The 27,051-nt window shown below is 40.5% G+C and overlaps 1 protein-coding gene across 1 annotated transcript in view; it reads left to right on the top strand.

The window, feature by feature from the left end:
• Positions 1-27,051, top strand: part of PTPRO (protein tyrosine phosphatase, receptor type, O) — a 70,827-nt gene that overhangs the window by 846 nt on the left and 42,930 nt on the right. The window contains exons 2-8 of the mRNA XM_010566125.1: positions 3,763-4,036; positions 12,637-12,795; positions 14,787-14,939; positions 17,161-17,607; positions 18,612-18,773; positions 21,519-21,718; positions 25,406-25,526. Of these exons, the coding sequence (XP_010564427.1) occupies positions 3,997-4,036; positions 12,637-12,795; positions 14,787-14,939; positions 17,161-17,607; positions 18,612-18,773; positions 21,519-21,718; positions 25,406-25,526 (1,282 nt within the window). The 5' untranslated portion in view covers positions 3,763-3,996. The remainder of the gene's footprint in view (positions 1-3,762; positions 4,037-12,636; positions 12,796-14,786; positions 14,940-17,160; positions 17,608-18,611; positions 18,774-21,518; positions 21,719-25,405; positions 25,527-27,051) is intronic.

Genomic DNA, 27,051 nt, shown 5'->3' with positions numbered 1-27,051 from the left:
CTCCTTTTCATTTTAATTGGGACCTGGTTATTGGCTGGAAATTCCACTAGCATGACTCATCCCTGCACTGGAAATGACTGTGAACAGGCATCACATTGTGGGATTTACTTCCCCCTCTGTTTTTTTTTTTACTAAGTGCTTTATCGTGGCACGAGCTTGCAATAATAAACTAGGAAGGAAGTAGGAGCTAATCATTTGGTTCTGAATGCACAAGCCCTGCCAAATTTCCCCACAGGCATGAAACAGCCGCTCAAGCTGTGACACCAGCAAATTAAATCCTGGAGGTAGCTGACCAGAAGTAATGAAATGTGTATTTACCATACTGATGCTGTCAGTCCTAAGACACACTGGCTTTACAATCTAGTTAAGTGGGGCATGTTTGTCACTTCCAGCAGTGCTTAGAAAAAATACTCAGGTTTTTCCCTAGCCTTCTTCTCAAAATCATAAGCCCAGTGCTGGCTGGTAACCCTCCCCTCATACAACATGGAGAACAGGATGCCCAGAATGGTCTGTTCTTTTAAAACACTGCCAACATGAAATCCATATCCCAAAGGAGATAAGTGATCTCATCTTATGACATGTTAATTGCCAAGCCTTTTTATTCATCCCTTGTCTGGCACTTCATTCTATAAACCAAACCTTACAGCTGAAATGAAAGGATAAAAATTATTTCAAGAGCCAATGGATAATAAACAACAGATGCCGCCCACAAACCATGTGTCCCATGCATGCAGCAGTTTAAAAACCTGGACACGTACAGGTGTGTGGAAGAGGGCCACATAATCCCTGAAAAGAATAGGTACTACTCAAGAGAGGGATGCATTATGCAGGTGGGTGCAGGCATGGGATGGATGAGCCACACAGCTACTAAAGAGAAGTTGCTCAAAAAAATGGCTGTGCATCATGGCAGCAGTGGTTCAAAAGCATCTGGACACACGCACATGAAGGAGGGAGGCTATCATTTCACAATCCCTACCTGCTTAGGAGATAAAGGACTCGGAAAAAGTTATTTTCCCCAGTTAGGTGTTGTCATAAGTAACACTAGCATATGGCTGAGAGGTTTCTATGTATTTAGATAGTAGAGGCATGTTATCCTAATTTTGTGAGAACTATTGAAGAAGGTTAGTGGGTCATTTGCTGAGTGGTACTTGCTGTGAATTCAAGAAAACATTGCGAGGGGAAAAATGAAAGTATGGTCTTCAACACGGTTAGTACAATACTCGTGGAAGAATCGAAGAATAGAATCACACCCTATATGAGCAGTCTCTGAAAGCATCTAATTATATCCTAGGAATGTCTATAACTCTGCAATTATATGCTTAATTTCCAGCTGTACTTGATTAACATCACAAATGATTTATAATACCACCAAACACAAGGAACTTGCTTTGAACTGTTTGTTGGCACGTTTAAATTTGCTGGGCTCTTTTGTCTGTCTCTTCATAGCAAGGTAGGCACGTTGAGTTAGTACCACGCAATAAAGTGGCAAAGCCAAGGGAAGGCTAGAGTAGTTTTAGAGATTACACTGTTCTCTTTCCTCTAGTGGAGCACTGAAATGCAAGTCTGTAGGTCAAAACCCACTGACTTCTGTAGGATTATACGTGCACTTCAAGCTTAATATGTAGAAATAACCTTGCTGAATCAGGTGTGTCTTTCCTTGCTTGGTCTTGGAAGACTACCATACTTTCTGTGATACAATAATGCACATGCTTCTGGAAAGCCATTCTGGGGGTACCTTCCTTCTCCTGTCTTGCCACATCAGGAGAGCTGAAGTAGGAATCATTCCACATTTTCTTAGTGTGGGGAGAATGGGGAGGAAGAAGGATGAGAGAACCTCTACTTGTTTTTGACCAGATCTAAACATAATCCCCAGTTAAAGGTTTGATTCTGCGTGGATCCAAATGCTGGATCAGGATTTGAGGCAAAATACAAACACTTGAAATGTGGTATTTTGATCTACTCAAGGGTAAGCCTGTAGAATTCAGCTGAGGCTAAGGAAAACACATGGAAGCTTTTGTGTAATTGTAGTCTTACGTTGTAAACCTTTTGGAGCAGTCGCTCTGCCATCTGTGACAAATTACCGAGACTTCCACACCAAAGTATTCATCCATTGATAACATTGGCTTATATCATTTTAGCAACTTAAAAGTTTTAAAAGGACTCATGAAAGCAAACCTCAAATCAGCAGCTGAAGTTGCCTTGCCCCTATTTTTAGTCTCAGGCTTGAAGCTGTCTAGACTGGTTATCCTATTTGGGCTGGACTTACTGTATGCCTGTTACCTTGTTCTCATGTTGAGTCAGATGAGTGGGTTTGCTTAGGTCCTTTCTTCTCAAGCCTATAGTTTTGCCTATAGGGTGATATGACCTTAAGTACACTGTGAAATCTCAATGATAAAAGCATATATATATATATGTAAATGCAAACTACCATTATTTAAAATCTTACAGTCCTAGAACCAATTCTTTGTTTGGGGGATTTTTTGGGGTAGGGGTTTTTTTTTGGGGGGGGGGGTTGTTTTTTTTAATGCCAGGAGTTGGCAACACCATATGTGTCAATTCCAAATAGGGAGCCTGGCTCCTGCAGCATAAATCCAAAAAAGATTATTCTCATGGAACAATCCCCACTAAACAAAACTACAAAACAGGAGGTAGGCAAGCTGTTAGAATTAATCTCTGAAGAAGTGTCTAGCTCTTTGGTACAGGAACAACCTGACTGAATGAGTAAGTTGCAAACTAGCCATGGTTGCCCACCTGCCCGCCCTGCCCTCCAAATAGAGCTCTCAGCTTGTGAACTATGAAGGAGAAAAAGATACTGTGGAGTTAGGAATTGAAAATGTCAGGTATTACAGTTTTCACTGGGAGTAGGGTAAAAAAATTGTAAGCGGCAGTGTGGCCTAATAAACAAAAAGGCAACTCTTGATGTAAGCTTGAACTTTTCCTTCTCATTAATTACCATGAATCTGTTTTGAAATTCCTGTAGAGAACAAGTGCTTCTTGCTGACAGCTGGTTTGCAATTAATAAAATGGAAAGTGTTTTCAGCTGGCAATGACTTAACATGCTCATGATATATGAAAACAAGGTTAAATTGCTCCTTTCTCTCTACTACTAATAAAAGAAATATTGAAAATGAAATGGTGTAGCTTAGGAAATGAAAAGTGCCAACCAAAGCCATGGACATAGTGCTGAGAGCTGCTTATCACCTGGTACTTGCTGGAACGGGCATATTTGGAAAAGCTTAGTCAGTGCCAAAAATTATTCTTCAGTTGCAGGCTTTCAGAATATATTGCATTGAAGAATATATGATCCTGTTTCTGCCAGATAAAGGGGTCTTGATTAATTCATCTCCTTTTGGGGATTTAAATGATTTACCCTTTGTGGCTTTATCAGAAATCCTCTTGCCCCTGATAGCCTTTTTAATCTCATCCTCCTTCTGCTCTACTCCACCTTCCGTCAGGAAAGAATGGTGGAGGCTTTGTTCCTCGGGATGTAAGGGATGGAGTAGCCAGAGCATCAGAAAGCACACGGCAGGAACCAGCCTCCGCTGCAGAGAGACTGTCCTGATAATCAGATGCCTGTGGACTTTGGCTGACTGTGAATTGTATTCTGAAATAATTGCTATGGTTGGATGTCAACTCTCTTGCAGAATATGAAATGTAACGTTATCACAAATATAACATGAGTATCCTACCAATACCAAGGGAAATAAGTAAAAGTGAAATAATAGATTTTACTTCAGCAAAGTCTTTATTCTTGTCTTGTAGAATGCAGAACCTTTCCAAGTTACTGTCCGAGAAGACAATTGTATCATTGTCTCCCTGGAAGCGTCTGATGTGGTGAGCTCATCCTCTGTATATGTTGTGAAGATAGCTGGAGAATCCAAGAACTACTTTTTCCAGTTCGAAGAATTCAATAGCACTTTACCTGCCCCTGTGGTTTTTAATGCCAAATACCACGGCCTATATTACATAGTGACTCTGTTGGTAGTGAACTCAAATATGGTTTCCAAGTCAGCAAGATCAATCACTGTGTTAACCAGTAAGTAATACCTTATTCTTTTTTTTTTTTTCTTCTGTTTCTTCCCTTTGTGTGTGTTTTTTTTCCCCCCGAAGTTCTTGTGGAGAAGGTTGGGTGGGCCTTTTTGTTTTCGATAGGTCCTCCTTGTGCGTAGGATGACTCCTTGTGTGAGAACAGCAGGGAAGGTGTGTTGAGAAGGCTTGTGAGTGAAAATTCACAAGGTCTGGGCAAGAAGCTGTGGGTTTCCCCCAGCTGACCCTTCCTGAACACTGACTGGAGAGGTTTAACATACTGAAATAAGTGTGATGGATGAACCACCTTTCCAGATGTTTATCCTAAATCCTTTGAACCAGGAGTTCTAAAGATCTAGTAAAAGGCGTAAGAAGTGTTGACTGACATTTCAGCGTAAGCACTCCTGTTACATGGTGAGGTATATTCTGTTTTAAATGCTGTAACAATGTTCTTTGATTGCTAATATATTGAAGTAGTACTAAACTTGGGAAGCAGATAGTAGTCACTAAAATCATGTGTTTCTGCCAGTACAGCTGAAGGTTTTTGTGATGGAGACCATATTTGTAGGAGTCTGTCTCTTACTACCTCCAGGTGCATTGATCCTGGGGGAAAGGAGTGATTTTGTTTTCTCTGTCATCATGTGAAGCACCACAGACTTCTGTGTGATTCCTGCCATATTTTTGGCTGTGCTGTTGCTCCGGAATGGTTTCCATGTGCCAACCAAAAAACAATTTGTAGAATATAAAATGATTTCTTCATCTGGAAGACAGATTCAAGAAAAGACAGACAAAAATATTATTTGGATGGAGCAAACCCAATTTCCAGATTTTTTTTTTTTTTTTTTTTTTTTGCTAAATGGCACTTGGAATCTACAGACAGTTTCAGTTGGCTTGCAGATGAGGAATGGTTATGATTTTGTGTACTTATATTATTCTGTCAATGAGGAAATGCCATCCACTGTAATAACATTCAAAGGATATTACAGTAGCCTCACATGTTACTGAGTGAGGTGCTTGAAATTTAAGAGTAACCAGATTTTTGCATCATCTATACATTCTTCAGCCTTCCCTTGTGTGCTCAGGTGGCACCCTGATGAGGACAATCATGAAGGGTCCCGTGGGGAAAGTATCATGTTGTTGTGTAATGCAAGTCTTTCATAAGGCATATGTGCAAGAACATCTATGTGTAGCGAGCAATTTAAGGATTCATAGGCAGCCTGAATTTCCTTTTCTTTGACTGCTTTAACCCTGCAGACAACGTAGTAATCCTAACCCAATTTCCTATTTTATGGTTGGTTTGTTTGTTTTCTTAAAAGAAAATGATGGAAGCATCAGGTGTCATACACAACCGAAAAAAAATGCCTCGCTCTCTATTTCCAGGGGGGTTTGAATGCTGCACTTGCAGTTGTGCAGCAGGGCTCATCGCTGTTTGATTTCCAGAGCCCACGCGGGTCACTGGTAGCAGGGGAAGGTGCGATCCAGGATGGCAGATGGAGCACACGCTCCCGTGCAAGGGATCTCCGAAGGCAGAAGGGAGCCAGTGTCGCTCAGCCCATCAAAGCCAGCCCCACACTGCCCATTTCTGGCTCAGGGGGTTTCCACAAGGTGTTCCCGAAAGAGCAGGAGGCTGACGGCTCCGGGGGGCATATCCCATGTCACTCCCCCTCCTCCGAGGCTTGACGGTGTCCTTTCCAAGAGAAAGGAGCCCACCCCTTCCCGCCGCCTGTCCCACGCGGGTGGGCTGGCAGCACCTCGGGGCTTCCTGCCGTGCCCTCTGCTGCTCACCCACACCTCGGAAGGACCCGTGATTTTGGCCGTCGGCCAGCGCTGCTGGGGGAACTCACGGAACAAAAAGGGAACAGCGAATTTCGCTGGTTTTGTCTCGGCACAAAGACAACCAGCTTACGGAAAAGAAAGGGCGTTCCTGCGGGCAGCGCTGAAGGATGCCGTGCTGAGCAGGAACAGTATGCTGGACATCGGGAGCTTTGCCAGGGAAAGGGCCCCATCTCCTTCCGCGTGGTTTCCGTCAGGCAGACTGATGAGTGCTAGCCCTCACGGAGCAGCCTCAGCTACTAACGTAGCTTGTCTTTTGGAGCACAAGGCTACAGGAATGAAAGTAAATTTGGAATGAAAAGGCAGTGTGGCAGGCTGGACTTTTTAAGGTATATTTCAGTACAGTGCTTTCGAGAAGAGATCTTAAAACTCATGTAGTGACCACTGGCTTCTCCTACAAAACTGCACGAGTTGATAGTCGGTTTTCCTTTTCTTTTTTATTTTCCCTTTTATTGGTATTGTCCACTGCCTGGTTTACATCATTTTCTGACTATTAATTAACTTGGTTTTTTTGGCAGACAATAATTAGGATAGATTCGTATTCTTCTTCATGCCATATGCTCTCTCTGCCTGTTTAACATTCTTAGTTTATTTTAACCACGCAAAGACATGTAACTATCTAATTTCTTCCATCTATATCTTACGCGTGAAAAAATGGCACCTTGCAACCAGCTTCCAGGACCAAATTAATTCCTGTGCTAATTTCACTGGTATCCGGAGAGCTTTAGCAGTGGCAGATTGGCCCCATTCATTAGGCTGCCACAAGATAAATCAAGCAGGATAGCCAGTGATGCCAATGTGGTTATTCCCAAGTCTGTACTTTGATATTTCCCAATAGCTTTCTGGGATCTCCTGATGTCTGCAAAGGACTCCATGCGGGGAGATGCAGTCTTTCAGCTTGGCCATATGCTGGAGATCTGAGTTTCACACAGAGCAGTGCGTATCCAAATTACGCCTGTCAAAACGAGAGCAAGGTCCTTCAAAGAGATTGCCTACTTAGAAATTCAGTGAGAGTCATGAAAGACCTCTGCTTTCCAATGGTATATCTTGATGACATTTCCTTTCTCCTGTTCACATCCCTCAGCGATGTGCTGCTTCTCAGCATGTTGGCAAGAAAAAGGTAGGTCTCTTCACAGGTTGAAACTTCATCCCATTTAAGTCAGAGAAGACTTTTGTTTTACCCCTCTAAGGTTTCTGTCCAGAAAAAAAAGATTCCTCAAAAGAAAGATGATTTAAAAGCTAACAAACATGTATTTTATACATTATATATATGCATATAGAATTGCATGCGTAAATATAAATACATATAAATATATGTGTGCATAAATATATACCTATAAAAATATAAAATATCTTAACATTATATGAATATACATGTATACATGCTACCATTTGAGCTCCTATTGTTAATTTGGGCCTTCTCTACAAGACTGAACAGTTTATTTTCTGCTTGTCTCTGACTGGAATCATTTCAGGGCTTTCTCATGTTAATCAAAACAGCACAAACTATAGAGTTTACTTGTTTAGGTTCTGTAGTCCAGACTGTTGTAATGCAAAGTATGAGCTATTTGCTGCAATATTTCTTCTCAGAGCCCAAGGGTTTTGTCAGCTTGAGCGCAGCCAGCATCCTTGCATTGCTTCCTGAGCTGGGACGTTAGGAAGGATGAGATGAACAGGGTGCGTTCAACCCTTAGATAGGAAACCTGTAAAATAGAATTTGAGCATAAAATAGCACCGCTTCTTCGGATTCTGTAGCAAAGCTGTGTTCAGCACATTGGGCCCAGTACCTCACTGAAGGAGAAAAACTGAAACCCTGACTACTTATTATTAAAGATTCCTGTGATGGTTTTCACAAGAACAGGTGTGTGAATCTTGCTGTTCTGGCCAGATTCCTGTGAGTGCAGTTGTGTTGTGCCTATCAAAATGACCCTCCTCCCAGTTTTCAGTCTGGACAAGGTTAGAATTAGTTCTGGTATCTAACGCAATTATTTCAAGGCTGCTTTCTTCTGCTCTTGGAGTTTTGGCTTTTCAATGGAAGTGAAGTAACTCCAGAATTTATATAATTAATTTAGTGTTCTGCAATATTTGAAAGTTCCACCTTATTACTAATTGGGTTTAAAGTAGTTTATGAGAGAATAAAGAGCACGGATGTAAAATCAGTGACTGAAATTCTCACTCATTCTCCATTTTCCCAGCTTGAAGCCTTATTTTATTCTTCCCAGGGTGACTCATACCCATATAGCCTTTTTTTTTTTTTTTCAAATTCACTGTCAATTTTTCTTTTCGTTGTGAAGGAAAAAATCTTTGTACATTCGAAGGAATCAGGAAAGCAGTACGTTGCAAAGCTATTGTGTGCTGTAGGAAAAATGTATCTCTGGTGGGAATTAGAGAAATCAGGATCTCAGGACCTCTGAGGGTAATTAAGAGCAGCTCTGCCTGACTTTTATTTTAGCTTATGATTAGGAGTTTTGAGTGGTAAATGTCTCATTGTTTCGAAAGCAGATGATTCCTTTCATAAATCACTGTAAAATATATTCCCTTTAGGGAGAGTTCTGCCTCTGTATCTTCTACAAAAAGTACTCTCCTCAAGAGACCATCGGGCCTGCTGCCTGGGACTCTGATGTCTTCAGCTCTCAGAAAGTAATTGGCATTAGACCTAGTTAATGCTCGGTTGTCACTGTGCCAGATGCTGCAGGAAGTGATTCAGCAGGTCCAGTCCTTTCCTCTGGCTCGTTAATGGGTCAGAGCTGTTGAAGTAGGAGCTTCAGAGTTTTTTTTTCCAATGAAATGTAAAACTTAAGCCCTTTGTGTTTTTCTTTCTTAAAGGATGACATGGCATGTCTTTAAAAAGGCTGGTTATCCATGGCAGCCCTAATTTTGAAACGTAACTCAGAAGAACATCTAGGTCCATTAGCGCTCAGCTTTACGCAGCAAACAAATCATGTTGTCCCCTTTTAAGGTGAAAAAAGCCTTCCATCAGAATCAAAGAAACAAAAAGAACTGCAACCACATGATTTCCTGCCATAATTTCCATTGGAGGGCTGATCTAAAGCATTGGCCTAAATCTGTTTAAGAACAACAGATATGCCTTTGTTCTTGTGACGATATTATTTTTTAGTTTGTATCATCTTTTGTCATCTTATGTGGGCATCTAGAAATTGCAGTATATACCATCATTGCTCAGATACCACTTTCACTTACATTCCCCTTTCATAAGCAATAGCACATGGCATCTCTATTAGCTATGATAAACTTGAACATTATGTTCCTGAAGTATTAAACAGCAGCTTTTTAATCTCAGAAATGGTTGCTCTTTAGCAAGAGAGAAAATGATCCCTAAAGTTTATAGCATAAGGGAAGCTTTATCCTGGCTATAACTTAACTCCCAGTAACTATATAGACAACATAAATAGTGTCATCCTGGGTAGAAAATGGCATAATTCACCACTTCTTCATATGAATAAAGGGCATTACCCATGGGAGATAGGTCACTCCATTAATGGGGCTTCTTTTTCTAAAAGTCATGATATGAAGGTGTGAATCATGATTAATTTGGGTTTGAGTGTGAGAAGCAAGAGAGTTGATCTTAGTCCCATTTCAACCACCCACGTGTAATACTACATCTAACCTACCACAGTAATCAATCATTAATTCAATCTGTAGAGTGACCCAATCTACAATGGAATGTAGTACTTATTTTCAAGGTACTTCCCCTCCCTCCCCCCCCGAATTGCAAGTGTTAATGTGTCTGGAACAAATTGAATGCATCAATGGAGAATTTAGCATCCAGAATTTTCCAGGGCATTTGAGGAAGACGTTAGCCATATTTACTATGCTATCTTGATGTATGTATAATGTGAGCTATGTGCTAAATGCAAAATGCTGTAGAGTCCAGGAGAAACGCAGAGGTTAAGTTTCCCATAAACAGATATAATGGGAAAACAGTTGCTATAGGAGCAGCAGATTCTGAGACGCTAAGAAAAAAGGCAAATTTAGGTCTTGATCCTGCAAGCTTGTCTATGTGCATTTAATATAATCTGCAAGTCTAAAAATAAAGAGATTGTACGAGAAGAAGTGCCTTAAACATGGTATTAGAGGGACACTGACATCCTCTAAGTCCTTCTGTAATATGACTTCACATGTCAATGTAGTGCAGAGCATTTATAAAGCTCTAAGATTTCTGAAGTATTATATTACACTTTATTTAGGCTACTTCTTGAGAACCACTGAAATCTGTGAAAAGCTGGATCCTAAATACTGAAAATTGTAAAATTAAAAAGACCAGACTGTTTATGCTCTGAATTATAAATATACATAGTGAAGGGTGACATTTTACATATTCTTTAAGTTTAATAACCCTAGGAGCAGTTAGTAAGTGAAAAACAGAACATGATTTTTATCTGCTGAGTGTCTTTTTAATTTCACAGTGTGCAAATAGCTTTTGATGTGAAGATTTGGTGCCGAAGGAAGTAAGATAATGAAAGAATCTTTAAATTGCATTATATCACTCATGCTACTCTGCTAACATCAGCCATGAGCAATGAGAGGATAGTAAGCAGAAGATAACAACAAGAAAGAGAGTCTGTGGTGATTACCGCTTAATTCAATTATTGGTTAATTAAATCAAAGCATCAGGAGGAAAAATCATTTGGATTAAAAATGAATATAACTTCCATCCTTTATTTGATTTGTTGTAGGAAGGAATAAATGGGGTAATTTAATCACTGACATAAGAAAGTTTCAGTAATTCTTTCAGAAATAAGGAGACTTCAGATGTGAATGAGATAGCAGAAGAAAGCCCAGGGCACACCCGATAACATGAAAGATGACTGCACATAAGCGTTGTGCTATTTAGAGATTGTTATTGACATTTAAACTACTATCGTGTGCTGTGTGAGCTGTGATATAAACCCTCTGGTCATGTGGATAGTCAGATCAACTATTTATTTCAGAATAAGCAATGGGAAAAGCCTCAGCAGAAAGAAGAGGGTAGGCTTTGTTGTTTCCCGTGATCTGTTTTGCTCCTATTTATTTCTAGGCTTATCACAAATTGTCAGCAAAATTTTCACAGATCCCATCACTGAGGTGCCTGTTGGTATTTGTGAGATTGGGAGTTTCTGTTTGTAAGTGGTTAACATACAAATATACTGATATTTACCTGAAGCTAATGAAGCGTCTTTGCCATGAGAAATAGTTTAATAATCCCACATGATTGCATTCCCATGCTCTGACAAAGTTGAAAATGATTCCACGACTACTTCTTAAGACTTGGGGAAAGATTCTGTTTGCATCTGTGGCTTTTGTTCTTAGTTGTTTTTTCTTCTCCACTTCTCATCACATCTGGAAACTTAGTGCTGTGGTGAAAATCCTGTGCTGGTAATTGGGATTTAATTTTTGCTTCCACTACAGTCTTGCTTTTCCATCTTTGATTAACCTGTTCCACCTTCTGTGGGATAATTCCACTTTTGAAACTGATACTGGTCTTCCCTTTCATCTACTCTTTCTCTTGCCCATTGTGACTCTATGCTCTAAGGGAAAAATATTTTATGTTTTTCTCCAGGGCCTACTGCAGCAGAACTTTGAACACAAATGTGTCCTCTAAGGCCATGCTAATCAACAGCCTAAATTTTTCAATCTTTTCCCTACAGTGTGCAGGAACTAAATCAACACAATAATACTTATAAGGTTGTAGGCATAATTACTGAGGGGGTTGTGCATTAACTACCTCTATTAAAATATGTTAGTATGACAAATTTCAATGAACACTATAACCTTGCTTTAAATATCTGCTTGGCCCTCTTAACCAATGTATAGTTGGGTTGCTTTTTTTTTTCTTTTTTTTTCCTGAGAAGAGCATCAAGGAAAAGGGTAATTTTTTTTTTTTTTTTTTTTTTTTGTGGATAAAGGAGGCTGAATAAAACTGTGACTCTCTTATTGTTAGCAACAATCCAGATTTCCAGCTGCAGTGAATTGACACAGCTTTCCTTAGTTGATGGAGCTACATGGGTCTAGATGCCATATCACAGCACGCAGGGTATTTTTCTTACTTTTTGTAGCCCACCTGGCTCAGAGTTCAGAGCATTAGATCGGCAGATCCCCTGTGCCCTCCAGTAAACCACTTTACTTTTCTGTACCTCAGTTCTTCATCTGTAAAATAATGGTAATGGTACTGCTATATTTTATAGAAGTTTGGTGTGGATAAATGTATTGAAGACGGTGGCCCTCTCAGATATGGTAGGAATGGGGACCCATGAAATAAAGGAATGAATACATATCAAAATAGAAAAATCTTCATTCAGGTAGCTTCCTTTCGCTGTTACACTGATAAGCTTCTCAGCTAATCTTAAAAGTTCACGTTTATGCCAAAGTTATGAGCAATTTCAAGTGTTTTGTTGTTTTTATCTGGGCACTTTTACATGATTGGCAAGCATTAAAGACTAAAATCTTTCTGGGGTCATGACTGAGTGCTTAAATAGTAACTGCTATTTCAATCTTATTTTTTATGGCAAATAAGGAGATTTTTCCTTTAAAGTGTAAGCATCAAGAACATAAATTGTTTTGTGGGGGAACACGCAAATATTGGCTTTGACAACATCCCGGGTAGCTTTGCCCTAGACGTCTGTGAAGCTCCAAATATCACCTGGTAGATTTAAGAGTGCCTGTGCCATACCTAGCAAAACCATTTGTTTCATTGGTCGTGTATATGTGTGAAGAGCTCAGTTTGCCTATTAATCTGCTTCTTTCTTCCTTTTTTCCTTTTATTTGCATATCCTTTAGAACCCCTTCCTGTGAGCAGTGTTTCTATCTATGATTACAAACCATCACCAGAAACAGGAGTGTTGTTTGAAATTCAGTACCCAGAGAAGTACAATGTTTTTACCAGGGTAAATATAAGCTATTGGGAAGGAAAAGACTACCGAACAATGCTGTACAAAGGTAGGAGGAAACTATTCCACTAAAACTTAATGCTAACTCTGCTGGAAACATTTTAAACAGTGGTCTTAGGTGTGTTTTTGACATGTATTGGTCATAATGATTTCTATTTCTGGTAATGTGTCTGTTTATATAATAACTTTTATATCATGAAGTAAGGGATGGGCCCTCGAATTGAGCTGGTGGTTCACTTTGGATTTAAACCTGCTTCCCATCCTAGTTCTAGTGATGCTTCCTTTCTTCTGGATTTTAGAGGAAGACTGGGTGGTCTGGATTTTTTTCAGCTGTTCTGCTATCAACCTGGGAAGGGATGCCCAATTTCTGGTGCTTCCAAATAAGCTTGTACACTAAAATCCCCAAAATGTTCCACCATTTTTTTTATCTTCCCTGCTGATGTACAATCCAAAACAAAAGAAAAGGAAAAAGGAGAGAACCCCCAAACTCAGTAGGAAGGACAGAGATATGTTTTTGCTTTCTAGATATGCTTGTTGAAATCCCTGGATGACATTCTGTGTCAGTTGAAAGCATTAAAAAACTTCCCAGTCTCTTCCCTCTGGCCAAGTTTTCGTCATTGGTGAACAGCTGATAGGAGAGCTCTGGGATGCCCCAGAGCTGGGAAACCCGTTCAATATACCTGATTCCTGGTGCAGGATTTAAACCTGGTAGTTCTGTATCACCATACAGTGACACAGTGCTAATAGTACTATGCTGTATAGTACTGTATATTATTGTAGCATTCAGTATTGTCCCTGAGCTAATAAACCCTGCTGCATATTATAAATGTCAATTTTCTTAAAATAATCTAATCAAGGGCAATCAATCTAACAATCTAGACAGTCAGTTTAAACAATTTAAACAACCAATCTAACCATCTAAACAATCTAATAAGAGCAAATTCTGCTTTCTTTTTTATTCGTTTGTAACAACTCCCTTTTGCCCTGCTGTATAGCTTAAGCATAGCATCTATCTCAGAGATGTAAATGGGACTGTCCTATGGAAAACATCCTAAGAGGTGAGAAAGGCACCTGCATACTCTGCGGGCCCTGAAACCCCAATGGTTTAACATTGCATAGTGGCAGTAAAATGCCTTTGAGCAATCCAGTAGGTGCTGGATTTTAGGCACTGAACTAAGGCTCCCAATGTAGAAGTCTGGTCACTGTAAGCTCTCTCTGAAGTCAGCAGAGGGAGATACACACTTCCAGAAAGAGGTCAGAAAATTTTGGAGTCTCTTTACTTCAATACAGAGTGGGGCTAGAAATCACATTTTCAATGCTGTGAAGTGCCAGAAGTTAGGAGGGTAGTTCTGAATCATAGCACAAAATATAGGTGACCTCTTTCCAGGGAACAAAAGGGGTACCAGCAGTAATTTTTGTCTTCTACAGCTAATACATGTTTCCAGGGGCTGTGTGCAGCTGCAGCTGCTGATAAATAAAAAAGTCAAACCGAGTTGAGAGATTCACTACTCAACTTGCACACTCCTTCCCATAGCCAAATAGCCCTAAGCAACTTCTCTTCAGCCCCCACGTGTACCGACGGTGGACGTGAGCTCAGCTCTCAGTACCGCGGCTTGCACTCAGCTGCGTGGTGGATGGCCCTTTCAGCATCTACCCCGAACATTATGTCTCAGTCAGCAAAAGACCAAGGAGGCTTTTGCGTGCAGCAGTTAAAGGTCTGAAGAAACTGTCAGATACTCTTTGAGATATTCAGTGTCACGTGGAACAGGTTGCCAGATTCGTTTCCCTTTCCTGTGAAAAGTAGTTCATGTTTCTTGTGCTGGGCTTTTTTTTTTTTCTTTAGCAAAGTGCCTTTGACAGCCAGGAAAAATGTTGGCAAACTGAATTATTAGAATTTCGTGTCTCAGACCAGGCTGAGCAATGTTTAAACATCTGAAACGCTGCCAGTTCAGCATGTGCAGTTGCATTATCAGAAAGTGAACATTTGATGCATTTTCCTCTTCTTTTTCCTTTCTTCTTTTCTTTTTAAACCTTCGGCAGACTTCTTTAAAGGTAAAACGGTTTTCAATCACTGGCTACCAGGCATATGCTACAGTAACATCACATTTCAGTTGGTATCAGAAGCGACCTTCAACAAAAGCACGCTAGTGGAATACAGCGGGGTCCAGCATGAGCCCAAACGGCACAGAACAGGTGAAAAAAATTATTATGTACCTTTTGCTCCAAGTCTGTATGGCTGCTTTCCTTTCTGCTGTGGGGAGGGGATTGATCGCACAGAGAGGAGGGTCTGTGTGGGAGCAGTCTTGGGCGCTGCTCCTGGCCAGGAGCATGGGAGGAGGATGCTGTGGCTAGTACATAGGGTTATGTGTGCAATACAGTGCAAAGGGAAATTTGCCTGAGTGTTTCTGTTATAAAGCTTGCTTCTTAGAAAATAAATTCTGCTTCACATGAGATATCCTAGGTCTTGTGCTAGGAATTAATTTTTAAGCCACAGGAATAGCCACGCTGAGCATACTATTGATCTATCTATATTGGTCTGTCTGCTTGCACAGTGAATCATAGCTAAACTGTTGGAGAAGGCCTTCCTCATTGTGCTGTCTTCTGTCACAGAGAAGAATGTCATAGTCGCCCCACTTGGCAGCCACTTTATGCCCTGAAGCATGAACTTTTAATCTCCAAGACAGCAATGTTGCAAAGGCTGAAAATTGCGTTTGTTCAGGGTCCAGAACTAATTTAATTTGGTCCTGGGATGGTGCCCAAAACTTTTCTGTTCATCTGTTGGACCACAGACATTTTCCAGGGTCCAAAGTGAAACGAACCAGTGGTAAAATCAAAAGGCCAAATCTTCAGATGAATACACTGATGTTGGTCCATTGCCTTGGACAGAGCAAAGTCAACTGATGCCAGCTGAGTTCTGTCCTGAGGATCCTAAATATAGTTATTGAGATACTGAACCATAAGAATGCAACCAACAGGATCTCATTTTTCTTTCCTGCTGCCCTCCCATTCCCCATTCTTCGCACAAACTGCAACGAGATTGTAGTGTCTGGTTTTGTATTAGTGGCCGTGGCTGGGACAGGGGAGGTGAACAAATTAGTGTCTTATAAGATGCCAGCTTAAAAGATGCCAGCCAAAATTGTTTGCAGAGGCTACTCACACTTATCATGTGTAAGGGCAGACAGACAAGCAATTACAGTGAGGCAGACAAAATGGTATGTGTTCACCTCCTGGCATAACTTCTTCGTATGCCAGAATCTTGTCTTCTGGAGACCCAAATCTTAAGATCAAGCTTTCACAAATATTAAAATTTAAACTGATGTTTAATGCTTGTGAAAAGGTGGCTGCTAAAAGCATATGAAAAGCCCTACAGCAAAGTGAAGGTCATACTTTTGAAATGTGAGCTATGCCATATATTAGTTTTGCATATGTTTTTCAATTCATGTCTACAGAAGTATTTTTTTCCATGATCAAGGTCTTTCTGGAAGACACAATAGAATAAATGAAGATCCACTCTTACAAGTTCACACTGGAGTAGCCTTGCTGCTGTAATAGCACTGAAGTCTGATTTACTGTGACTTCACATCTACTTTTCTTCCTGGCTGTCATGGTTTAAGCCCAGCCAGCAGCTAGGCACCACACAGCTGCTCACTCACTCCCCCTTCCCAGTGGGATGGGGAAGAGAATCGGAAAAAAAAAGTAAAACTCGTAGGTTGAGATAAGAACAGTTTAATAACTAAAGTAAAATAAAATGTAATACTAACAATAGTAGTAATAATAATAGTAGTAATGAAAAGGAATACAATATAATAAAATAAATAAATAAATAAAACCCAAGAGAAGACAAGTGATACACAATGCAATTGCTCGTGACCCATGCACATCACCGATGCCCAAGCAGCACTTCACCCCTCCCGGCCGACTCCCCCCAGTTTATACACTGAGCATGATGTTCTACGGTGTGGAATTCCTTTGGCTAGTTTGGGTCAGCTGTCCTGGCCATGCTCCTTCCCACCTTCTTGTGCACCTGCTTGCTGGCAGAGCATGGGAAACTGAAAAATCCTTGATTTGGGGTCAGCACTACTTAGCAACAGCTAAAACATCAGTGTGTTATCAACATTATTCTCACACTGAATCCAAAACACACTGTACCAGCTACTAAGAAGAAAACTAACTCTATCCCAGCTGATTCTTGAATCATGATTCTTCTGTGAATTTACACTCATCTTGATCCCACTAGAATCACTTCTACTATAAGTATATGTAAGAGAAGGAAGAATCTTAATAAGAACTAGTTATTTCAGAATATCCCTAGATGCATTGTTTTCTTGCAAACAATATTTCTCTGGGGAATTAACACATTGTAAAGGTGTACAGAACATAGCTATTAAAAGACTAACCCTTGCTTCTCTTTTAGTTCCTTACCCACCTCGAAACATTTCTGTTCAGATTGTACCAATCAACAGAAACAACTGGGAAGAGCACAGTGGGAATTTTGCAGAAGAATCATTCATGGGACCACAAGAAATCATAAGAAAAGAAAAACTTAGCCATTTTTCTGACAACCCACCTGAAATTCCAGCAGCAAACACATCTGCAGCCTGGCCGGACTACCGCTATAACGGCACTGAGTATGAAACCACATCACAGCCGTACTGGTGGTCTAACGAAGCTGAGTCATCCGAGGGTGAAGAGGAGTTTGTCAATGCAGTTGCCAGTGATTACGAGGCCAACGATGTCAACACATCGGGAAAACTCACGCCAGAGCCCCCCTCCTTCCTTCCTGTGCAAATGGTGCTGACCTGGTTACCACCAAAGCCACCTACTGCGTTTGATGGTTTCCATATCAATGTTGAAAGGGAAGGTAAAACAGAGTCTTACACCCTTTTTGTACCTCTTTTCTGTAATTCCATTGCTGGCTTGTCTCCTCTACAAATTATTAATTACCTAGTACCGTGCTTCAGAGGACTTTGTTACATCTCCTGTATTTCTTGAGAAGTTTCTTGCGTTGAATAGCATCTAGTTCTGGCTGAGCATCATAAAAGTAAGGGAGGAGGGGTAAATCGCAGTTTGCAATTCTCTTCTGTTAAACAAGATTTATACTTTTGTATATATTGCTGCACTGTTTACACTGCAGTTATCATAAATCCATTCTGGTATCGGAGAAAGGAGAAACGAACTGATTTTTGAAATTTGAGACAAAGGCGGCACATTATACCTTGTAGTTTTGTCTGCCGCTGAGAAAGGTTCTCAGGGGGACCTCGACTGGACAGGACATACAGAAAAGATAGTCTAGATTCAGATTAACAGTTGTCTCAGAGGACAGCTACCAAACATATTCCTTAGGCCACAAGGAGGCTGTGGTGGAGAACAGGGAGACTTTTCAAGTGATGGAGCTACAAGAAAATCGCCATGTTACTTAAAGATTTTCTGTTTTAAAATCTATTCTACCTAAATGAATTTTATTTCCTGACAAGCAGTTTTCATAAGCCTTCCCACACTAAGGGCAAATACTTTTTTTTTGCAGAATAAGAATGCAATAGATAGAAAATTGGAAGCTCCTTTTCTTCCATGCCATGCTGTTTTTCACTTGCACAGTCATGGCAATCCTATTTTATCATCCCTTCTACAGAATGAAAATTTAGCCTGGTTTTATTGTTCCTCTACACCTACCCTGCAACCTTGGTCATTAATTACTCTTGTGCTGATGGCAAGAAATAAAACTACCCACATAAATCCAGTCCTTTTGGATACCTTTTAATCCCACAGCAGAAACAGTATTAGCATTTCTGATATAAATCATTTCCTCAGTGGCTGGAGCCTTTCAAATTTCAATTAATCCACACTTTTTTTCCCCCCCTGATTTAGAGAACTCCACGGAATTTTTGACAGTAAGTGAGGACACTCACAAATTTGTTGCTGAACTGAAAGAACCAGGAAAATATAAGTTGTCTGTAACGACATTTAGCTCCTCTGGCTCTTGTGAAGTTCGGGGAAGTCAATCAGCAAAAACACTTAGCTTTTACATCAGTAAGTATCTCAACAAATCTCTTTTTCTCCCAGACCAATATAACTTTAATGTACAGAGTTTGACCACTGTGGCAGCTCTGGCATCTGCTGCAGGATCAGAAGAGTCTGGACTTCTGGAATTCCCTGCGGCAGAGAAGGAGATATGGTGAAAGTGTGTTATATATTATATCCTGCCTGGATGGGCCTCCATCATGCTGTCTTGGCAGAGCTAAGAACTGAAAGCAGGTGACGTATTTGATGGAGTCATTGCCCAGTGTTCAGAAGTGGCTCGCTGAAACAGGTTCCCCTCTCGCATCTTTCAGAGAGGATTTAATTCCAAGAATTAAATCGGTGGTTATAGAAATTCTTGAAAATGCTTAACTTCCTTACTCCTGGAGGCTGTATGTACCAGGTTAGGGATGAAGGGCATCTCAGGCTGATGGTGTGGGAATTGCACAATTGAACTCTGAAATTACATGGTCTCTGAGAGAACATGGGGCAAATTACAGTAGATGAAATAGTTCAGCCTGCTAAATTCAGAGAAGGAAAAGTAATTTATTATTTCCCTGTCGAATCCCAGGGTTTCTTAACTGAAGACTTAGTAAAAGAGAAAGTAGTAATACACTACTGTGTAAACTAATATCATGACTGACAATTAAATCAGCAAGTGAGACAGCTGTTGGTGAATTCAGATTATTATCCTTGTGATGGCTGTGGTCACCTTTGTACTTTTTTCTATGAAAGGAAATAGATATAGCCTACAAATTGCCCACACAATGAGAACAGGGGAATACTTGCAGCACTACACAACTTTAGATGTGGGAGGATAGTGTCTCCCCTGAATCATGAATGTTGCAACAAGACAGGGTAGCGAAGGCTGGCAGAAATATTCGTATTAAAATGAAATGTACTCAAGTACTTAAGTACATTACTAATAAAAATTGTGTCTTTAGTAGCTCATAACATTTACAAATGCTAACTATTTAGGCTTAAATTCATCATAATGTTTGGCTGCATGTAACTGAATTCCACTATTGCTCCTATGTTTTGAACTTTATAGTTGAAAGAAACAGTACTTGGAAAACAAAGAGAAAAGAGGAAACAGCACATGAGCGAAAGGGTCTCTGCTGTTGTAATTTCACTGACTTCTCATTTTCTTTAGGAATAGTTCTTAGGCAGCTTCATTATATGGAAATCATTGAAGTATGTATAAGTATACAAGTATATCAAATAAATTACGTAGCATTGCTATTAGTAACAAATGTTATTCCATTTTACAAGATGTGACTTATTTCCCTTAAGCAATATGCAATACGGTGTCCTCCATGAAGTCTACTAACTGGTGAGGGAGACCTGAGAGAAATGAGACAATATTAATCCAAAGTATAGGTGTATGGATTGCTAGATTAAGGATAAACTTGAATCTCATTCCGCATAAAGTATTAAGGTGTTACAGGAATGTAACAAATATTTTCATTTTACATGTAACACATGAGAACGTTTGGGTTTTGTGGTTTTGTCTGTTAGTTTTGCAGGCTTTTAGAACCAGGTGAGGATTCTTGGCAATTGTCTTATTCATTTTGTCAAACGCAAGATCCTTAGTATTTTAGAAAGATTTTTATATGTATTTGTGGTAGTATGCCAAATCTGAGAGGTGCACAAGTACTCTTCAGGTGAAATTGCTTTTCCATTCCTCTTTATGAGTTTGATCAAGTAGGTTTTTTTGTGTGGGGACTTCAACTTTGGGCTGTGACATGAGGTAGCTCAGTTCCCTTAATGCTGATGCTGAAACGATTTCTGAATAGTAAGAGCTACAGATACATCCACTGGCTCCAGAGAGTAATCTAATGACCGAATTCCTCCTTTTACCTGAGTAGGTGTGAGTCTGTTGTCATGAATAAATTTTGCTCAGAGCTTCAGCCTTATCTTACCCTTGTAGCACTCAGTCAGTGAATCATCCTGTCAAATTACTGGCTTGTATTACATAAATTTTTGTTGCACCCAGATATCGGTATGGACTGTCAAATCTTATAGGCTGATCTTACACCAAATTCTTGCTCTGGCATTTGTTTTATTTTCTCAATAAAAATAAAGTACCATTAGAATTGCATGGAGGAAGGAATGTCAAAGAGAGAGCTGTCACAAATGTCCCTTAAAAGTAACAAGAAAAGCTGATGATTTTCATGAAATCTGAAATTTTGACCAAGTCTAGCTGAACTTATTTTCCAAATTGTTATTTTATCTACATTTAAACCTGTGTTCTCTAGCAAGTCCTTCAAAAAGTCTAATGGAGAATGAGATTCTTCACGGTGGTAACCTCTGTGAACTCAATTTTCACGCTTCAAGGCTGTAGTACATTTAGAGGGTATGTTAGTATGTGGAGAAGCAAAAAATTTTATATGCTTATCCTTTAATATTTATCAATTATCTGCCCATGATTGGATAGCACTGCTTTTAAACATTCCCTTGGAGCAAATCTGATATTGCTGGGTGGTTTCTGGTAAGCAATAGAGACGACTGCAATCCGAATTTTCAAACAGGGATGTTTCTCTCATCATCTGCTCTGCTACAGGTGAAATAGCACCAGCCACAGGCTGTTTCCCAGGGGCTGCCATCTTCACTGCCTGAGGGCTGTGGAGATGGACAACTGTCAGTCCAGCCTCTTTCACTAGGAGTAAATGATCCCGTGAAAAAAGGATGTTTTAACGTGTGTGCCTCAAATGCATAGAGTGGCCTGCTCACGTGTGCTTTTGGGACTTGTCCCAGGCCCCGCAGGTGAATGGATAGAAGAGCTCACGGAAAAGCCCCAGCATGTGGCTGTGACGGTGCTAAGCTCCACTACTGCCCTGACATCCTGGACAGCATCACAAGAGAGTGGCGGCAACGGCACCATCGTGTCTGTGGTCTCCCTGACCTGTCAGAAGCAAAAGGAAAGTCAAAGGCTTGAAAAACACTACTGCACTGAGGTAAGGGGCGGAAGCTGGAGCCTTTACAAATACCAGAAAAAATTGCTAATCATCCTGCTCTCTGGGATTGTCATGCCCCAGGGCTCTATCAGGCTCAGGGCTGCAGAGCGCAGCAGTAGGTGCTCCCTTCTGCAATCTAAAGGGACACGGATGATGCAGAGTGGAGGGGAGAGCACAGCATTCAGGAATGCAAGTGTGCAGTAAACTATAGTACTGTTAAAACTGTATTTCTGTTGGACTGACTGTGGCCAATCCTTTGTTCAAACTTGAGTTATGTTGTACGCTTTGAGACATTTTTGTGGCAGTAGGCAAAATGGTGCCATATCATAATAACACTTAGACATATGCTGTAATCCGTTTGTATTAAGCAAAGTGCTCACAGGCATGATTATCGTCAAACTAACATAAATTCTTTCTTAGATACCCTACGTATGAATACAGAACCTGATTCTAAACTTTCTGGAAGTTTAGAGGTGATCAGAAGTCAGCTTTTCTTTTCATCCATAAAAAAAAAAAAAGATGTCAGCACTGGGAAGTAAATAGTAATTCAGACCACCTGTGATTTGGATGGACAACAGCTCTTTACAGCTGCCTTATGGGATGTGTTTATAATGATCAAGAATCCTGAACCCCAAAATATCCCAATTTTCTGTTACTTGAAACCCTTAGCGGGTGCAACCCAACATCAGATACTGTGGCTATGATGGATCAGTGGCATGTGGCTTCGGTTAGAAAGAGGTTTTAGCCCACATCTCAGTTACCTTACCAAGATGCTGATATTCTGAGTCATGCCACAACTTTTGTCTGGCTCCCTAAATGTGTGTGATGGAGGAGTCTGCAAAGGACTGCAGTGCTGCCCTGCTGCACCCTCAGCTTGTAGATGTGGCACTTAGGGACATGGTTTTAGTGGTGGACTTGGCAGCGTTGCGTTAACGGCTGGACTCCATGATCTTGAAGGTCTTTTCCAACCTAAATGATTCTATGGGAATGGAAAGAGAGACTTCCAGTAAATCTTTATCTCCTTCAACTTTGTGGTTAGCCCTGCAAGTTAATTAATACAGAGAGTCTGCATCCTTTAAAAGTGTCTCTTAAAATGAATCTTTGTCAAAATGTTTTGAGGCTTATTCCAACGGCTGTGAACTTAAATGTTTGGAAGTGTCTTTTCATGATAATTTGAGAATTGTTTTTCAGAATCAGCTTGTAATCTCATTGAGTTATTTTCCTTCCATTTATTAAAAGTGCAGTCATTTAGTCAGGAAGCAAAACAATACAGTAGATGATTATAAACCACAGGTCTCAAGTATATACATATATGATTACAGTAAATACCACAGGATTCATCTACAAACTCAAAAACAAGTACCTAAAGCTAATCCATGAATAAACAAGATATCTGTAAAAGTAAATGCGTGTTTATTGCAAGTAGGTAGAAAGGTCTGAATACAGTTGTTTCTTTCTGTCATTACAAATATTCGTACCACCACTAATCAAATTTTTTCAGCTTATTATACCTGGAATTATTAATGGGTGTTAGTTTGAATTCTCCTTGGTGAGCTGAAAAGGGCAAAATTCAATGCAGAGTTCTATCCATTTCTAACATTGTGCAGGAGTTAAAAGTGATTTAGCTTTCCAAAGCAGCTGTTAAAGACAAATTCTGTTCCTTATTAAATCTGTGCTGATACTGATATATTCACGTGCGTTGCAGTAAACCACCAGTGCAAAGGTGGCTGTGATACAGACTTTGGAAAGGTTGTGAAGAAAAAGTTAGGAAATACCAGACTGCAGTTCTAGAAGGGGTGCATGAAGTCCTTTCCTCAAAGCTGTTCTGCTCATTTGCTGTTAGCTGGCTCTTCAGGAGATAAGACTTTTCATATTGTATCAGACCAGGAATCACTTGGTCAGGCATTCTGCCTCCAGCTCTGACTGAAACCTAGTGTGGCACAGCAGAAATTTTAATGGTGATGTTTCAAACTGAAAAGAAAAATCACAGTGTCCCTCAGTCAGGTTTTTGTAGTGCTGTGCAGGGGAGGTGAAAGAGAGTAATTCCTCTCTGATTTCACCATGCAGTCACTTAACACATCCGTTCAGAAGACAGCTTTCTCATAACGCTGCCTTCAGCTCACAGAGCTGCAGATGAATTGGATGACCAATGAAAAGCCTCAGACTTTTATTGAAAACACATGGCCTAAATACTCCACCCTGAATAATATCACCTGAATATGACAAGACTACCTGGACTTGTGCAAAGCGTTTGACACTGTCCCGCATGACATCCTTGTCTCTAAAATGGAGAGTCATGGATTTGACGGATGGACCGCTCAGTGGATAAGGAATTGGCTGGGTGATCGTACTCAAAGAGTTGCGGTCAATGACTTAATGTCCAAGTGGAGACCAGTGACGAGTGGCGTTCCTCAGGGGTCAGTACTGGGACCAGTGCTGTTTAACATCTTTGCCAGCAACATGGACAGCTGGATTGAGTGCACCCTCAGCAAGTTTGCAGGCGACACCAAGCCATGTGGTGCGGTTGACACTCCGGAGGGAAGGGATGCCATCCAGAGGGACCTTGACAGGCTGGACAGGTGGGCCCGTGTGAACCTCATGAAGTTCAGCAAGGCCAAGTGCAAGGTCCTGCATACGGGTTGGGTCAATCCCAAGCACAAATACAGGCTGGGCGGAGAATGGATTGAGCGCAGCCCTGCAGAGAAGGACTTGGGGTTATTAGTGGATAAAAAACTGAATATGAGCCAGCAGTGTGCACTTACAGCCCAGAAAGCTGATCTCACCCTGGGCTGCATCAAAAGAAGTGTGACCAGCAGGTCAAGGGAGGTGATTCTCCCCCTCTACTCCACTCTCATGAGACCCCACCTGGAGTATTGCGTTCAGCTCTGGGGCCCCCAATATAAGAAAGACATGGACCTGTTTGAGCAGGTCCAAAGAAGGGCCATGAAGATGATCAGAGAGCTGGAGCACTTCCCCTATGAGGACAGACTGAGAGGGTTGAGGTTGTTCAGCCTGGAGAAGAGAAGGCTCTGGAGAGACCTTATAGTGGCCTTCCAGTACTTAAAGGGGGCCTACAGGAAAGATGGGGAGGGACTTTTTAACAGGGAGTGTAGTGATAGGATGAGGATATTTTAAACTGAAAGAGATCAGGTTTAGATTAGATGTGAGGAAGAAGTTCTTCACTGTGGGGGTGGTGAGGCACTGGAACAGGTAGCCCAGAGAAGTTGTGGATGTCCCATCCCTGGAAGTTTTCAAGGCCAGGTTGGATGGGGCTTGGAGCAACCTGGTCTAGTGGAAGGTGTCCTTGCCCATGGCAGGGGGGGTTGGAACTAGATGATTTTTAACGTCCCTTCCAACCCAAACTGTTCTATGATTCTGTGATTCTATGAATAATGTAGCCTGAATATTTCAATAAATTTTCACAGTAGGAGAGAGTGGGTCTGCAGTGTGACAGCTGACCTTATGCAGCAAGGCAAGTGTGATTCTTTGTGTCAGATCATTTGTCAAGTCAGTCCTGACCACTTTCACAGTTTAGGCATTTGGGGCTTAATGAATGGAGTTTTAGCCGCTGGTGCCAGTGTGTTCAGAATAATGTGTGTTGTAACTGGAGTAGTTCAAGTATAGTCTCAATATTCTTTTAGTTAACCAAGTAAAAACTTCATATCTGATGTGTTCCCCTCCTATTAGGTAAACTCAAGCAGCAGCCTCATTGAAAATCTTGTTCCTGGTGCTCAGTACCAAGTTGTGGTTTACCTACGGAAAGGACCATTGGTTGGACCGCCTTCTGATCCTGTTACATTTTCCATTGGTAACCCCTGCATCTACTGTTTGAAATGTGTTTCTTTTGTTTTGTTTTTAAATATGTGTAGTATATTCACTAAGTCCTAGAGCCCACGAAGGAGTACAAAATTGTCACGTTGGTTATTTCAAATGTAGTGAACACTCATTGAGAATATTTTTCTTGTATTGTCTAGCCCATTGTAGGGAAAACACTCCTTCAGTGGAAGATAGATATTTCACATTTAAATGTTAAGTTATTACCAAACCTAACTACAGAGCAGTTATGGCCAGGATTCACACACAGAGCGCCCTGTGAAAAGAATCATCTTCACTCTTGGACACCTGAATATATGTTTGTCTCTAGCAGTGCTCATGGTCTCTGTCATTTAGGGTTGGAGTCACCTCACTTAGGTGTAGCCAGCCTGAGCTGCAGGTGGTCTGTGGTGCATGGAGAGATGTGGGCACTTCTAGACGTGATTCATTCCCACTGTCTCATGAAGTGTGTGGGACAGCTGTTAAGGCATTTGTTGCAAATGTGCTTTATGAAGGATGTAATGTGGCCCAGTCTGAAAGCCAGAGTGATAAGGGTCAGGAAAGCTGGCTTATCTCCTACAGTACTACATGACCATCACCAACTTCAGCTGTGTATGCCTTCATTTTCTTGAGTTTAACAGTGGATCTTGATGTTCTCTGCTTTGAAATTTGAAGATAAGAAGAACCCTCTGAGACAGAGTGCAACATTTTCAAGAATGTGGTTTTATGCCAACAGGCAGAGCTACTGCCCCGTGCCTGTAATTTGGTATTCCACCAGGCTCCTAAGTAGTCACTTAAGATAGAATTCAGTATCTTTCAGTTTCAGTATCATTTATTTTGTTAAGGTTACCACTTTAACAAAATGTATTAAGAGAAAGGGCAAAGAGAAAAGAGATTCAGTGTATATACAGTTACATTTGCAGAGAAATATTTAACCTGAGTCACCCAGCTTCTCATTTTGACAAATAGTTTGTCTTGTGGGAAAGCAGGTGGCTGAAAGTTAGAGATCTTCAGTATTTTTCATTCTGCTGCTTCTCTGTGATGTAGTGAAACAAAAAACCCAAAGTTAAGTTCTTAAGAATTGAATCCTTAAATGAAAGGAAATATGTGGACTAGTTAATATAGTGAGACCCTTTTCATTCTAGGCAATCTTCTTATATATTTTCATTAATTGGGTCTGAATAAAACTTTGAAAAGAGAGTATGATATATTTAGGAAAAAATAGTAAGTTTATGTATATTTTATTATTAAAATCTCTATCACTGGACAATTTTTACAAATGTTTTTGATTTTCTTTCGCACTGTAGTTACTTCAGAAATCTGCAAAATTCTATTTGCACTTGAGAAAGTAAAATCACATATTCCCAAAGTAAATAAGTTCCTTCATTTTCTCCACTTTTGTGTGGCCTCACAACCATAAAAGGTTCTTACTAAACTCAAAATGGTAATCAGTTTCTATACAAAACATCTCATAAGTTTCTTATTATAAAGGGGATGTTTTTATGCAGTAAAACAACAGT

The sequence above is a fragment of the Haliaeetus leucocephalus genome, unplaced genomic scaffold, assembly GCF_000737465.1.
Source record: "Haliaeetus leucocephalus isolate CR32 unplaced genomic scaffold, Haliaeetus_leucocephalus-4.0 Scaffold206, whole genome shotgun sequence".
Lineage (NCBI taxonomy): Eukaryota > Metazoa > Chordata > Aves > Accipitriformes > Accipitridae > Haliaeetus > Haliaeetus leucocephalus.
The sequence above is the reverse complement of the archived record's forward strand: the minus strand, read 5'-3'. Positions and strand labels throughout refer to the sequence as shown.